Source organism: Crassostrea angulata, chromosome 7 (assembly GCF_025612915.1).
Source record: "Crassostrea angulata isolate pt1a10 chromosome 7, ASM2561291v2, whole genome shotgun sequence".
Lineage (NCBI taxonomy): Eukaryota > Metazoa > Mollusca > Bivalvia > Ostreida > Ostreidae > Magallana > Magallana angulata.
In genome coordinates this window covers 46,662,387-46,679,416 of record NC_069117.1, presented here as the reverse complement: position 1 = coordinate 46,679,416, position 17,030 = coordinate 46,662,387, and the positions used below count along the sequence as shown (strand labels likewise).

The following is a 17,030-nucleotide window of genomic DNA, read 5'->3' as shown; positions in this document are numbered from 1 at the left end:
CTGGGCTAATACGGGGTATTTGCGAGTGGTAAAATGCAAATATAAGTAATAAACAACGATTATTTAGTGAACATGGCGTTATGAATAGCAACTGCTCTGCTGGCATATTTTCCATGATGCGCTAGCGCGCATCATGGAATATGCCAACAGAGCAATTGCTTTTCATAACGCCATGTTCACTAAATAACGTTGTTTATTTCTAAATTAACCATACGATAATACAGTAATTTTTAGGTATAATTCACATTTGAAGACAAGGCAAGAAAACAAACAAGTGAAAAGCTGTTAATGTGACAGCAAACCGGGTTTTCATTTATGTGAACTGTATTCATAATCCATGTCAACCCGTATCAAGTGAAGTGGAGTACCCTAAATGCAATATTTTGCCAAAAAAATTCAAAAGCTGGTTTTTTTTTCATAAATTATCGGAAATCAAAATCCTACAATTTATTTGCAAAAGAACAACTTCTTATCTTGAAAACTGTAGGAGGAGTTATCCGTACAATGAGGGTATTATTTAGTTTGTTTGCACTCACCGTTGCAGTTATGAGACTAAAATATCAAATTTACATGTGAAGTTTAGATGAAACCTACCAGTGCATGATTCATTCTTAAACTTTTTATAAAATGCAGGCTCCACGATCATGAAAGATCTTAGGCTTAAGTCTAAATTCATTCACCTAAAACTTATTAACCATAGATTTTTACTTGAGGTATGTATATAGCAGCACGATAGGAATACAATCCTAAATCATGTTTCGAATTTTGTTTGTATGTTATTATTAAACTTATAGAATGCATACAAATTCTGACTTAAGTCTAAGATAACTTCATGATACTGGGGCCAAGTCGATAGCAGGTCTATAGCTCCCGGTCTGAAAAAAAATTGATGGGCAACTTGTGAGCCATAGTACATGAATAACGCGCATTATGAAAATTTGTTTGCATATACTCAGTACCGTTAAAGGTATCTTACCTAACGTGTTTAAAAAAATTGTAATTTACGGCACACAAAAAAAATGTGCTAGAATTGCACTGAATAACCTTATTTTCACATAAACTGTGCCATTAAATTCTTCCGAGTTCAGACAATGTTCTTTATTTATTTCGTTTCTTGAAATGCCACAGTCTTTCTCTGTCAATTTTAATTCAATTCAGTTCATTTATTCTCTGAAAACCATACCAGTATAAATGATACAAGAGGTACAATATATATTTATAAACATATTAACATAAAATCAGTCTGGATGAGCAGAGCTGGACCATTTTGTTTGTTTAGAACAGATCTTATATTTTTTGGTTATAAAAATACATAATTTTAAACAGATTTTAGATTCTTTCGTGCCGTGTAAATTATTTCAGCGACCAGCCTCTATAGAAAGACGGTGATTACTTTTTCTAGGTTATGCTTTTTAGCATTCTTCATAAACAAACTTTGTTTTAAAAATTCTTAACCGATTCCTTTTCTAGAGTTGTTGATATCACTGTTCCTTTTTTTTCCTTTTTTTAAAATTGATTTTTAAACTTTTGATTAATTGAAGCACTTATCCACTTGACACTGTATAAATTTTCATCGCTCTTAATATTACTTATCCCTGCTGTTTTAAAAGTATTATCTTTACATGATAGCCATGGATTGGTGGACTGTTATTTGGGTATTCTGGTATCTATTATACCTATATATATACACACAATAAAACTCTGTTATATCGAAGTTACTGGGACCTAAGAAATTACTTCCTTATATCCGTAATTCGTTATAACCGTATAAGAACTTCATTAAATTTACATAGCTGGGGATCCAAGATGACTTCCCTACCATCCGTGAATTCGCAATATCTGTGTTCGTACTAAACGAGTTTTAATATATATATATATATATATATATATATATATATATGTGTGTGTGTGTGTGTGTGTGTGTGTGTGTGTGTGTGTGTGTGTGTGTGTGTGTGTGTGTGTGTGTGTGTGTGTGTGTGTGTGTGTGTGTGTGTGTGTATATATATATATATAGATAGATAGATAGATAGATAGATATATATATATATATATATATTTATACACACACACACACACACACACACACACACACACATTTCCGAATATCTTCCCAAACATGTAAAAATACATTGTCATATAAAAAGGGATAACGTCCAGGTTTTTCTATATACCATAAAAGTGGGAGTACTACATAAAAGATTAAAACATATTTCAAAAACATAAATGTAAACGTTCAATTAAAGAAACATTTGCGAGACCTCATATTTTACATCCATATAACAGGACATGAGTTACAACTTTGTAGAATAAATCAAGCTGACAGTCAAAAGGTAAATTATCGCATTTTTCTAATAAAATCGTAAACATATATCGCTTTTTGTGCTTGGCCGGGTTTTTTTTGGGTTTTTTTTTGCTGGTTTTTTTTTGCCTTGCAAAACGATTCCGATCTTGAGAGTAAAATACCAGGTATTTATATTCTTTGACAATGTTTATAATTTTGTTATTAAATGAAAATGAAAGCTTTGAAACATTACCTTGTATCTTGAACCCTTCACTGAATTTATGGAGTAAACATCTAAACAATAACAACAAATGGTTGTTTACTCTTGAATGTCATGAGTAATACTGTTTTCTCTGGAGAAAAAAGTTATTGCATTTGCTCACGATGGATATAATGGAATAAATATTTTTTTTAAAAACATATGTAATACTGGTGTCGGTGACTCGAAACCTTTAACGTTCAGTGTATATTCAGTAGATCTCCGTAAATCCACTAAGCTAAGCATTTTGTAGAAAAATACTACACATTATATAATACTAACACTAGAAAACTAATTGAATTTTCTATAAAAAAAAAAAATGCAAATTTATGGTACTAATAAAAAAAATCCTGATAATTTAGAGTTGGAACATGACTGAAGATCGGAGAATTTAAAATCATTTATAATACTGGTGTCTGAAATGCTCGAACAGAGAGCGGATATTCTATGGAAATCAATCTTTTGAGTTTTGTTTAAAGACAAAATTCTTATCTACTCTAAATTCTTAGTTTGGAGGCAAACTATCTTGATAAATTTTTAATGTCAATGATAATACATTAGTGTAACAAACTTATTCTGAGCCTTGAAACATAATCTCTAAAACTTTTTGAAACCGAAATTGCTTAGTTATTTTACCCTCTATCACATGAGAACAAGATATTCACAAAACTTTATTCGCCACGCCAACGACACGTGAAAAGAAAGACAAAGACTGTGAAAGTTAAATCGTGCTTACACACTGATATAAAAATATACACAAAACTAGCAACGAAAATATTCTCATTATTGAAACCCCATTCCATATAAGATGAAGGGTGTTATTAGTTTCATACAGTTTGTTTGGTTGTTCACTCACATCACAATGTACCAAATAAAAGGGACCCAGTTCTTAAAATTTGCTCTGAAATCGGCCCGGTAGTTTTCTTAACAATTTTCGGGTTTGCTTCTGTAAATAACTTGCGTTACCATGAGTATATGATTAAGTTCTCGGAAACTTAATTCTGCTGTTTTGTATTGTTTGTATTCTAAGCGGATATCTTATGCAAATCTTTTTTGCTTTGTTCTTTTCACTTTTCAATCTTCAATTCTTCTTAAAGAGGCAACCCGCTTTGATAATTCATTTATTTTCAAAGAAGGTCAGAAATTACTGATCCAATAATCTTTACGCAAAAGTATTCAAAGTTAAGATGTAAAGTCCTTTTCTTCTGTATTATAATGTACACAAATTTACTGTATTTTTAACTCTGCGTCACATCAATGACACATGAAAGGCAGAGATTGCGTTAATTCGAATAGTAAATTACACATTGATATAAAAATATATATTAGGCTAGCAACGAAAGAATTAGTACGAACGCATACTGAATATTGACACCCCATTCCATTAGATAACGGGTGTTATCTGTTTCGTTCAGTTTCGTTCAATTTGTTTTGATCACCACTCATTTGGTATCAAATGGAGGGAACACGGTCCTTTAAATTTGTTCTAAAATCAATAGTTTTCTTAACAGTTTTCGGTTTTACTTCTGGAAATAACTTGCGTTACCATGAGTATATGATTAACCCTCTCGGAAATTTGCAAAGGAAACTAGAAGCTCAAAGGGCTATTCAGCCTTTCCTTAGTTCAAAGCCGTTTCTGGAATGGACGAGTCAGTTGAGTAAACAATCGCTCCTCAAACGAGCTAATCAGGTGGATCTACGGATATTAAACGATACAGCTCCTGTGACAGATTCCAACCCACTCAACACCTTTCTACAGAACTTTTTTGGACAACTTACTAATACCTCTCAGAACAATACTTCATCGAGTGGTGTTGGAGATGCCTTCCAAAATCTTCTTAACGGTGTTCTTGGTTCTTTGTCGGCCGGTGGTGACCAGGCGAAAGCAAGCAACGGATCCCAAAATGGCTCTCCAGCAGGTTCATTTGGAAATTTTTTGCAAAATATCACCCAAAACACGAATGGTATTGGCAACTTGATCACTTCAATGTTAGGTGCAAGTGGTGGAAAAGGAGGCGCAACTTCTGGGATGAACTTGGGGAATATTCTACAGTTACTGAGCGGCGGTAATGTCGATCCGAGTACCATTGGTAACATACTGATGTCTTTCCTAAACGGAGCAGTGCAGGGAACGAACGCATCCACAGCCTGTCAGGGGGACTTCATTAAAGTGATAAAAGGTCTACAAAACATGGAGGCTTGGGCTCTGAAATGTAAGAGAGAGAGAGAGAGAGAGAGAGACAGACAGACAGAGAGACAGACAGGCAGACAGACAGACAGACAGAGCAGTTGTTGATAAATTGCTTCAAACAATTATCGTGTATTGTTAAATGTTATGATTCTTTTCCTTTTCGACATTAAGTCCTAGATGCATCCGCTAAGATCCCCACTGATCTCCTGAACTTGAATTTGAACTGGTACGGTTCCTACGACGAGTGTTACAGCGACAGCACATTCCTTGAGTCGTTTGGGATTCTCCATAACACCCAGACCCCCGTTAAAGGACAGTATTGTAACACAAACCTGAATCTACCGCTTCCACCGGAAGTTAAAGGGGTAAATGTCACTGTCCAGTTTTTAACTCACCAAGACGAATTGAATCATGAAATTGTATGCCATGTTACTTTTGATACATGTGTTTCATACAATCGTAGGAGTTTTTGCTAGGTGCTTAAAATGGCAATATGCCATGCAATTATGACAGAAGGGTTACTGCAATTAGAAATTAGCATGTATCCTTTTCGGTGCGAATTGCAGATTTTGACGGTGGCATTACAAAACTCTGGTTTCATCAAGGCCGGCATCTGCTTTCCTAAGTCATGTAGCACTGACGATCTGCTTCAAATTGTAAACGCTTGTAAGTATGCTGTAAATGTTTTCATCGAATTACTTTAGACTTTGATAATAACTATAAGCCGAATATGACGTGAACATAAATTTACTTTCAATCAATCATAACGCATAATATATGAAACAATGGAACAAATTAAACCTTTCTTAATTTGTTCTTAGTTAAGAATAATTCAAATCAGACTGAAAGATATTCACAGGCGTTTGTTTGTAATTTAACGTTATTCTGGATAGAGTAAGAACAATTCCAACATGAGGAATATTTTTTAAAATCATAGCAACACGGCTCATTAAATTGTAATCGATGACAACACGATAAATTTTTCCTATACAGTTCTCTATAATATACCGTTGGGGGACAACAAGGTGACGGCATGGCCCATCACGTGCCCGGTGCCTGCCGAGGAGGACACATTGGAAACCGACACAATAGTAGTCGTGTGAGTAGCACTCTAGATCACGTGTATCAGTCGACAGTTGTGTGAAACCCTAGTCGTTTTCTGGTCGTTTAAGAAAATTTAGGATTGCTTAATTGTGGGTATTTATGATTACTTTTGCAAAGGGACAACAATTTAATCAAAGATGACAACAGCATCTATTTTGATTGTAAAAGTTCATGCACGATATAGTTTATTAAAAATGTGCCCGATAATCCAGTATTTACTGTAATTTCTCAGTTTTTTTCCTTTACCGCAGGATAATCTTAGCTATTTTTCTTGTAATCATCTTGGAGGGAACATTGTATGACGTCATCATCACGATCAGATCAAAAAGAAATAAAGAAAATGGAAAGCCGGTAGAAAATGGAGAAGTGGCAGAAAATGGAAAACCGATAGAGAATGGAAACACTTTTCCAGAAAACAGCTATAAATTGAGAGCTGAGAACGGCAACGTCCAGCATATCGAACCCGAGAAAAAACATTTACAAAAACCGGGTAATGCAAGCTTACGAAATTGTAGATTCTAAATGATATGAAACGTTTTCTATGGAACTCACAATTAATCTTAAAAGGCAATGCATTAAATGAAGCAACAGTGCACCTTTTGCAGTTTATAGGTCAAAGATTTACAGATTGGAACACATACTAGTAGAATGTGTAGAAACCATTGTGAATATAAGGGCTTAAAATTCTATTATATCTCATGTGTATTTAAACAATAAAATGCTTTCTTTGGTGATTCATTCGGGTTATGAAGGTAGTGACATTGCAGAAAAAATACATAACCCGCGTTAGCGGGTTATGTAAATTTTTTCTGCAATGATCACTACCTTCATAACCCGAATGAATCATCAAAGAAAGCATTTTATTGTTTATATTAACACCTTTCTTGAAGCTTATCGATAAATTAATTAGGAAAAGTAAGTAAAATTCACTAAATTACTGTTGATGTACGTAAGTAAGTTAGCTAAAAGAAACAGCCACATCGTCTCCTGTGAGACTTTGAGTCTGACATCGTCATGATTATTTCGTGCAGTCCGTGATTTTTCCTATGTCGCTCTAGGTTTGGACCAATCGATAAACAAGGCGTGTTGATATCTGCCCTGTCATTTTCTTGTCAGTTTCAGCCGCTGTAGATTTCGACCAATCGATAAATGGGGCGTGTAGATTTCAGTCTGGCTGTTTCTATAGAGCTATGAATTAACTATACGTTTCCGTAAAAAATAGAGGGAAAAATACTTGGGATATGTTAACATATACATGTGAATTAACGTATAGCATTCTATTCACATTCCCGAAATAAGGAAATTTTATTGCATATGCCATTTGTTACTTGCGCAATTATAGAGAAGTAGCCATTATCGAAATGGAAATAAAAAAAATGTACTGAGCTACTTAAGTTCTTGTAATGTTCTAAACATCAGTCTAATGACAAATAAACATAAAACTTGCCATCTTTATGTGCAATGTAGATTTAAAATTGTAATGACACAGAGATACTATGTAATACCGGTATATGTATGAATATGAAAATCAACAAACAAGTTAAAGTAACGCCGACTCGGGACTGATCATGTTATTGATTTATCTTTAATCTATTGCAACCATAACTTTTCCCAAAGCTTGTTGCATTGCCCATTTATTTTTTTTCTTACCCGTATGTTCGTTCAATATTGAAACAATCACTTAAGTAAAACATTAATGAAATGAATAAACCTCATCCCGAAAACAAGAAACTGTAAAGTATATACATGTATCTAAAGAATGTTCATTAAAGTTCATTTAGCTGTTTTTATAATAGCTTTACACACTCTTGTTTCATCATTACAGGTATCTTTGGTCGACTGGTTCTGTGTTTCAGTGCCTATACCAACGGTAAGAAGATACTGGGTACCTCTCAGCCCAAGGGCAGTCTGACGGCCGTCAACGGGATCCGATTCCTCAGCATGAGCTGGGTCATTTTGGGACACACCCTCGCTTTCGTCTTGGGATCTACGTGTAAGTTGTTATTATTGTTTTCGTACAATGTTAATTTTGTTGTCATTCCTGATTGTAGCGTTGTTGTCATTGCTTTCGTTTTTGTCATCGTTGTTCTTATTGTTATCGACGCAGTTTGACTGACTGGTCGTTGTTGTTGTTGTTGTATTTTCAAGTTGTCTTGTCGTTGTTGTTATTACTATTTATTACATAGTCACACCTTTACTTTCATCTTAGGAAATGAGCGTAAGTTGTTGTCGACGTTGTTCTTTTTGTTGTCATTTCAGATTGTCGTTTCTTGATTACAAATTGTCCGGCGTCCAATTGTCTGTCTGTTTTTAAAATTTTGCAATTGAACTTCTTCTCTAAAACCACTTTATTGGCCAAAGAACTATATATGATATGAGTTGAATTTTGCCCCCATAATTCGCCATTTTTAAAATGTTTCGGGAATATTAAAATGTTATGTTATTTTTTAGAAGAGTTGATATAAAATATATTTTTCACCTATTTATTTGATTTATTTGCACTCACTTGCAGTATGTGACGTCAGAAGTGACGCTATTTCTATAATTCAATCAAAATCAGTCAAAAATTGACATTTTTCTTACCTTTAAACGAATGGGAAATATAGAGCGCATGCTTGAACAAAGAAAAATTTTATGTCAGTTATTCGTCTTGGCTAGTTACATCTCTGATTAAAATATGTTGTTTGTTCAAGCGTGCGCTCTATGTTTTTTGAAAGAAAAACTGCTTGAAAACAAGCTGTTTTATGCTAAAAATGCAAAAATGGCGGGAAAAGACTGTCTTCATGATACCATATTTCTAAATTGTGGGCACTTGAATCAAAATGAACATAATGTATAAACATCACATATATATCTGTACAAAGAAAACAAAGATTTACAGTAAAATGATGTTCATTTTAGGGGGCCATTTTAGGCCCTTATCATATATAGTCCTTTTGAATAAAAATACTCCAGCAGAAACTGGGAAAAAATTTTGTTTTATGTTTAATTATTTATAGGCACCCCTCCCCCCTTTGATCTAATTTCTTTGGCCGAAAAAAGTGTGTACTATTCATAAGACTTTACAGTGGCTTGATACATAGCATACTTAAAGGAAGGGAATTTAAAACTGTTATCACAAGAGACCCACATACATGTACCTTCACGGTCTATTGCGTACCATAGTCTTAGATGAACCTGTATGGTAGTTTCATGTCTGCCTTTTAAGGGGGTGCACGGCCATCTTGTACACATGTGGACCACAATGTTAACATTTCTTGAACTATCACATTTGTACCAAAAACATACCCAAACTGTTTGCAAAATATAACAAAGCAATAAATATGAGGTTTTACATGTTGTTTTTCATGCATATTGCGCGACCAGTACATAATAATGCCTTTTTCATTACTTAGAACCTCTTTTGAACTGCCCAGTTGCAGACTTATCATTAAAATTTTAAAAATCTGAAAAAATGAAAGGGGCTCATTGGTGACCACTCCAGAGCCATTTGGTGAGAATAAAGGTTGAATCTTGCACATTTATGTTGTGGATTGTCTCAAATTAGTGTACCCTAATTTTATCAGTTGGCATTGGATCTATTTTTTGAACAAGAAAAACTCCGATGTCTATGGAGGGACATTGACGTTACATTTTAATAATAATAATACTGAGGCCCCAAACAGGGTTCAAAGTTTAACATAGGATTATACTAGTATTGGGAAAATGTTTAAAAATCTTCTCAAAAACAACCATGCTACAATTATAAATAAAATTATCATGCAGGTATCCTCAGAATGTAGACCCATGGTTCAATTCTGGGGTCCAAAGATAGTTTCGAAGTTTAATATTTCAAAATTCTTCTCAAGAAATACATTACTGCAATTTTTGAGTTAAAAAATACTATGCAAGCATCCTTAGAGAGTGTAGATTTTTTTATTGTAAAAACTATGAATGACCCTTGGACTTATACTGGGTCCCAAGAGGGGTTCAATGTTTTACATAGGATAATAAAGGTTTGAAAATCTTTTTCTTGGGAACTGCAATGCTACAATTTTAATATAACTTTGCAAGCATCCACAGAGAGTGAAGATTTTAAATTGTACAAACCATGGGCTCATGACCCTGATACTGGGCCCCAAGGTGGGGTTAATGATCAATATAGAAATGCATGTAAATAGGGAAATGTTTAAACATGTTAATAAGAACTAGATTGCTACAATATATTGCTTCAATATATGAGATTAAAATGCAAGCATCGTCAGATTTTGTTGATTTTAAATTGTATCAACCAAGACCCCTGAACAATACTTGGACCCGAACTAATATCGGGGCTCCAAAAGAGGTTAAACGTTAAACAAAGTAAAAAATACGAAAATGTTTAGAGCAAATTTTGGAAGAGATACAATGCTACATTTTGTGATATTAGTGTGTAAATATTTTCCTGTCTTCGTATCCTCATAACATGGGGAGGGTGACCTTCTTTTATTGTATTTATGATAAGTTTTAGTTCTTTTTCAAATTTTGTTATCTTAAATATGGTGAGGCCTAGGGTAATAAAATTGATGATTTGATGCATTTTTTAGGTCCCAAGGCTTCGTTTTTGAACTGTATAAACGTATTATCAAATCTTGAAATATATCATTTTTTTAATGTTTACAACATTTAAAAACAATCATAATTCAAAAATTTCGAAAGAGATACAAGAACAGTTGTTCAGGTTAGCGATGTGGCCCATGAGTCTCTCGATTGTCTACGTTGTTGTTCCTGTTGTTTTCGTTTTTATTGTTGCTGTCGTTTTTGTTGAAGTTTGTCTTGTTAATGGTTGTTATAATGTTTATTTATTTAAAATTGTTTGCTATTGTATTTGTATTGTTGTTGTGTCTTTGTTGTTCCTGTGTTTGTTGATGTTGTTATATTCTTTTTGATAATGTTGTTTTTGTTGTTGATACAGTTGTTTATCAGATATAATAGAACTTCTTTACACATATTCGAACAAAAGAAAATTAGTTAATGAGGTTGATGTTCAACACGAACCTCACTATGAGTGTAAAGTCTTTAACCAATGAACATTTTGTATACTTTTAGCCAACATGCTCCAATATTACAACAAGTTTGTCAACCGTGCAGCCTCTGAAGCTATCGTCAATGCTCTTTTTTCAGTGGATACTTTCTTCGTTCTGAGGTTGGTAACTTCACATTAATCATGAAATGTCATTGCTATGGATTGAACAATATTTTTGAATTCGTGTTTCCTTGTTCGTACTTTTAAGACATTGGCAACCTTCACACAGTAATTAAGAAATAAAAAATGAAAAAGAGAAATAACGCCATCTGCTCTTTGGCAGCTTAAAAGCATTAACTGGAAAGCCATAATAATTTCTTATTATTTGTTTTTGTTTTGCAGTGGTCTGCTGACGTCGTATCTGCTATTGAGACAAATGAAAAAATCTAAGGGATGGATCAACTGGGGTTTATTTTATTTCCACCGCTACTGGAGGTAATAAAAACCCTTTTACTGTTAATGAAAAGATCATAGGTTAAACTCGTTTAACTCCATCTCTCTATTAGAACTACACAGTCATCTTACTATACTTGAGAATTTCCTCCCTTCTGCAGACTGACCCCAGTGTACATGATTGTCATAGGAATGTACGTTACTATTTATCCCCACTTGATCTTTGGACCAAAAAGAGGAAAACCCGACGAGGTCTGCAGAGAATCATGGTGGAAAAACCTTCTCTACATTGACAATTTTTTTGGACTTAAAGACCTGGTGAAAATATATATATATATATATATATATATATATATATATATATATATATATATATATATATATATATATATATAACACAAGAAGATGAGCTCAATATAGTGATTACGCGCTTGTGTAACATAAGTGTTATGCAGTCTTTACTAAATAACTCCCTTGAGCTCATCTTCTTTTGTGATACACACACACACACACACACACACATACACACACACACACACATATATATATATATATATATATATATATATATATATATATATATATATATATATATATATATATATATATATATATATATATATATATATATATATTTATATATATGACAAGAAGATGAGCTCAATATACGCGCTTGTGTACATATTTAACATTAGTGTTATGCAGTCTTTACTAAATAACTCTCTTCTGTCTTCATTTACAGTGCCTTGGCTGGTCATGGTACCTAAACAATGACATGCAGTTCTACATCTTAAGCCCACTTCTTATTGTACCATTTTTCTTGTTAGTACCATTTCCATTTGATCTACTATTAGAATAATTACAAATTTTGTGAAGTAATACCTGAAAAATATTTCAGTTTTTGTGTATTGAAAACAAGCTCCATACACTTCTTTCAGCAACCAGATCGTTGGGATTATAGTCAGCGTATGTTTCTTGTTGGCTGCGACCATTACTCCAGGAGTGCTTAGTTACGTCAAGAATCTTCCAGCCCACACCATTGGTGGAGGTCCAAAGGACGCTGAGTAAGCCAGAAGTAGTATGCACATGTAGTAGTATTTCTGTGTCTCATAGTAGTAGCATCACTGAGGTCGGAGACTTCCGAATTACAAGAACTTTATTAACTTTAACAATTCATTAAAAACCGCTGCATGTATAGAAACGGATGGTCAATTACGTTAATGGCGCCAAAACCCTAGTTAGTTTTTGAGTGCCTTAAACGATTTCATAATAGGCATATCAACAAAGAGGTGTGTTATATCATGTAACCATATGAATACCTTAAAATACTTTTCCAGCCGAGCTGATTATTTTGAGGATTATTACATTGTTCCTTATTGTCGAATGGGACCGTACATCTGTGGAGTGATCACCGGCTACATACTGTACAGGACGAAATGCAAATGCCGTATGAATATTGTGAGTAAACGTTAATCACGTTACTTACTAACCGTAGGCAAGCTCATCAACTGAACTTTTCTCGTTTATTGATATTTTCAGTTTCATTTTTCCATACATGACATGATTTGTTTGCTATTTCAGTATCAAATAATTTTCCATATACGAGCCAATTATCTAAGAAAATGCCAAAAACATTACAGTAATTCATATTTAGACTCTATTTAAACCGATGCTGAAGTCTTAATACAGTTATCCCCGCCTTGACGTAAAAGGCGAGTTTTGATATAATGTGAAATAACACGATACTCTTTTTATGTCGTTTGTTTTGTAAAAAAACATCATTTTTTTCATTAAAATATGGCTTAAGTGACCGGGAAAACTACTGCATTGTCTATTATTATACATATACTTAGCATAATCATCTTTTATATTAACACAAAATTTGATATTAAATCGGACCAAGCAGGTTTAACGAAACTGTAAAGAAACCAATCGGATGAGTAAATGAAATATTCATTAGCAAAATTGGGCTTGTTATCATATGTTTAATTCCCTAATTAGGCTTGGGTAATGAAATGGTAATGCATTTCAATGCATTGTGCAGATGTTTTTAAAGTAATGCCTGTAATGTGCAATGCCACAGATTTAGCATTACAAGTAATGGTAATGTTTTGTACATAACACATACTTTCCAAAATCGAGTGTAATACTGGCATTTTATGGCATTACTTTTCATTACTATGCTTATTTATGCATGTTCATTTTTTTTAAAATTGTGACGAATTTAACAGCTGAAATAAAAAAAATTACTTGAAATAATTACATAATAATACTTGGGATAAAAATATTTTATCAAAGAAATATAAAACCCATTTTTAAATTGTCAATATTTTTAGCTATAACAGCACAATTAATAACATTTTTTAAAAGTGTTGTTAAAAAGAGTTTGAGATCATTTGAAAAATTTACTCCAAATAATTGCATATTCAATAAATATTTACTATGATGAATGTGTCAACAGCACTCAATTCAATGCCCTCGGGATAATCTTTATATTAAAACAATCTGTGCTAAATACCTCTAGCATCTTCTCTTGCCTGTACCTACTTAGATAGAGGACTGACCTTTAAAAGCTAAAATGAATGTGATGTCCAACCATGATTTCTGGAAGCTTAAAAATCAATTCCATTATTATAACCCATTTGAAAATAATCTCTCTCTCTCTCTCTCTCTCTCTCTCTCTCTCTCTCTCTCTCTCTCTCTCAGGAAGCAATTAAAAGATGAAACCTTTGAAACTTTCATGATCAAAAAGTGCAACAGTTATCTTGTTGAAGTCATTTAATTTGAACCTGATAGTGAACAAGACCTTTAGAGATGTTAAACTATGTTTTATATTTGAAACATTTGCTAATCTCTTAAACTTTACTTTTTTCAAGCTTATTGTCTTTTCACAAAGTAATGGTAATGTATTACTTTACTCAAGTAATTGTAATGTAATGCATTACTTTAAGAAAATTAAGTAATGTAATGGTAATTTAATGCCCAAATCCGTGAAGTAATGGTAATGTAATGCATTACATTTTAATGTTATTCGCCCCAAGTCTGTCCCTAACGAATATCTATGTTTTTCTAATAAAATAAATATATAAAGTGAGATATCTTTTGTAGAAAAAGAAGTATTGTTAGACTTACATGCATATTTACATTTCAAATAAATCTGCTGGTTTAATAATGTTTAGAATACTTCTCGCCATTTAGTTTGTGAACCTGTTGGGATGGGCTGTTGCCACAGCCATGGCGTGTGGCTGTCTGTATGGTTTACACAATACTATAAGGCCAGACAACCCTGTCTACCTCTCGAAAGAAGTCACGGCACTATATAATGGAGTCAGTCGCACTGCATGGGGAGCAGCCGTATGCTGGGTCATCTTTGCTTGCTCCACTGGCAATGGCGGTAAACAGCCGCTGTTTATGTTTTCTTCCATATTTTGCTGAATACTATTCACAAATATAAATACTGCCTAGATTCTGTAGGGAACAATTAAAATGCTTTTAATGAATGAATCCTGTAATGATTTTAGGGTTCATTAACACTTTGTTGTCGTGGAAGGCGTTTGTACCTCTGTCCAGACTGACATACTGTGCCTATTTGGTACATCCTCTGGTTATGTATGTCTATTATTTCAACTGGAACTTCCCTCTGTACATGACCGATCTGGACTTTGTAAGTATCAAGATATGAATGAGTGTGCATATTCAAGGAATAATGAATCATTCGTTAAGTATGATAAGTTGGGTAAATAAGGTGGGGGTAATTTTTGATCATCACCTTATATTAAAAACTGATACCTTATCATTTATATTTATATAATTTTCGGCAAATGTACGATTAGATATTAAAATAGTCATTAATGAAGTGTATTTGTCTTCAATACAAAATCAGAGTTATCACAGACATACACAAACGTAGTGTTTTCGCAGACAAAGCCACTGAAAATTGATAATATGTTTTAAAATCTTCACAATGTTCCGTATGGTCCTGTTGCAAATTTTCTGATATTTTCTTGTTGAAGAAGAAAAAATATATACTGTGCGTCGTGTATTTTGATACAATTGACTGTGGTTAATATTTTTTGATAAACATTGAGATAAACACTGATTTACAAGTGTGCAATAGATTACATCCTTGGTATATATATATATATATATATATATATATAAATATATATATATATATATATATATATATATATATATATATATATATAATCAATTTGTTCCCTGAGTATGAATTCTGATTTTAATATTACTGTTTTTTATTACAGGTATACATCTTCCTCGGCAATCTAATGGTGTCTTATGGAATCGCTTTTATTGTTTCGATCGCGTTTGAATCGCCTTTTATGGGTCTTGAGAAAATCATGTTTGGTGGTCTTGGTAAAAAAAAGAAGTGACGTAGAACATACACTGGTTTATGACGTGTCGTATTTTATTCCGGTTACTGATATGCATGATAATCTGTTAGTATTCAACAAAGTGCATCGAAACGGAGACATAAAGTATTTGAACAAAATATTATCAATAAAAGTAATCTCTATAGTCTGACCGCAAGCAAATAACATAACTTGTAAGAATATGTGATTGTTTTTAATTTCAAAAAACAAAACTTGAATAATAAAATGAAATCACGAAAACTCTGAGTGCAGTATTAATTGTATTGATATCTAATATTATGGCTGACAATAAAAAAGATACCTTCCATTGCGCTACGGACGTCAGAACAAGTAGGATAATTATATTTAAGATGGACAAGATTTTATCATAATCTAAGCTGTATACATCCTTGCCTTTTCTTGAAAAGATTGTTAAAAATAGAATTATTTTTTTAAAAGTTCATGAAAAGATAAATGAAACGAATACCCCATTTTACCCAAATTAAATCATAGCATTGCAATTATCTAAATAAGAAATGATAATGGATTTGTCTCGAAATATTTTAATTTTAGAAAATATATAATTTAATATTCACATTTCATATCGTTTTGCATGTTAAGTGTGTGGAAAGCTACTGCAGATGTACATGTATCACAATAATGGTCAAGATCTAGTAAATGAAAGGTGCCTACAGGTTCATGAAATTTAAGATATAATTCTTTCAATTGATGCTTCTTATAAAAAGCTTTGTTCGATAGGGTGTACCGGGGCTAAAACTTTTAGTAAACACAATGAAAATTCATGTTTTAATCTGTCATATGAAGAAATTAAGGAACAAATTTCGAGGTTTTGTCCATTTTGACTAATGAAATATATCTAGAATGGCTACAGTCTCTCCAAAAACAGATTTAAACAAATTCTTGACCTCTTCTTTAAAATGATGTCACATTGAATATAGGTATCGGGATTACTTTTCCCATGATTTAACAAGAATGTCAAGAAATTGTTTATGAAATGGTTCTAGCACCAAAAAGACACCCTTGAATCATTTACTAGATCTTTACCATCACACAGAGAGGGTACTAAAATCAAAGTTTTAATCGTGAGGTCACAAACGTTGACTGCCGTTAAGTGCAACGTCACAAGGAAAATAAAAGATCACACTTGGAGCTGATACGCTGGCTATTGCATTCATCTATAATTAACCATACGATAATACAGTAATTTTTAGGTATAATTCACATTTGAAGACAAGGGAAGAAGATACACAAGTGAAAAGCTGTCAATGTGACAGCAAACCGGGTTTTCATTTATGTGAACTGTATCCATAATCCATGTCAACCCCTATCCAGTGAAATGGAGTACCCTATATGCAATATTTTGC

General features: G+C 33.0%; 1 protein-coding gene across 1 annotated transcript; it reads left to right on the top strand.

Moving 5' to 3' along the window:
• The first annotated feature begins 3,963 nt into the window (after window positions 1-3,963).
• Window positions 3,964-15,906, top strand: LOC128192878 (nose resistant to fluoxetine protein 6-like). The gene is made up of 15 exons (XM_052865903.1): window positions 3,964-4,753; window positions 4,903-5,096; window positions 5,298-5,397; window positions 5,725-5,830; window positions 6,087-6,325; window positions 7,661-7,828; window positions 10,903-10,999; window positions 11,222-11,314; window positions 11,434-11,590; window positions 12,015-12,094; window positions 12,211-12,336; window positions 12,610-12,730; window positions 14,471-14,666; window positions 14,794-14,936; window positions 15,538-15,906. Exons 1-15 carry the CDS (start codon window positions 3,997-3,999, stop codon window positions 15,664-15,666), a joined length of 2,706 nt encoding a protein of 901 aa, XP_052721863.1. The 5' UTR covers window positions 3,964-3,996; the 3' UTR covers window positions 15,667-15,906.
• The last annotated feature ends 1,124 nt before the right edge of the window (window positions 15,907-17,030 follow it).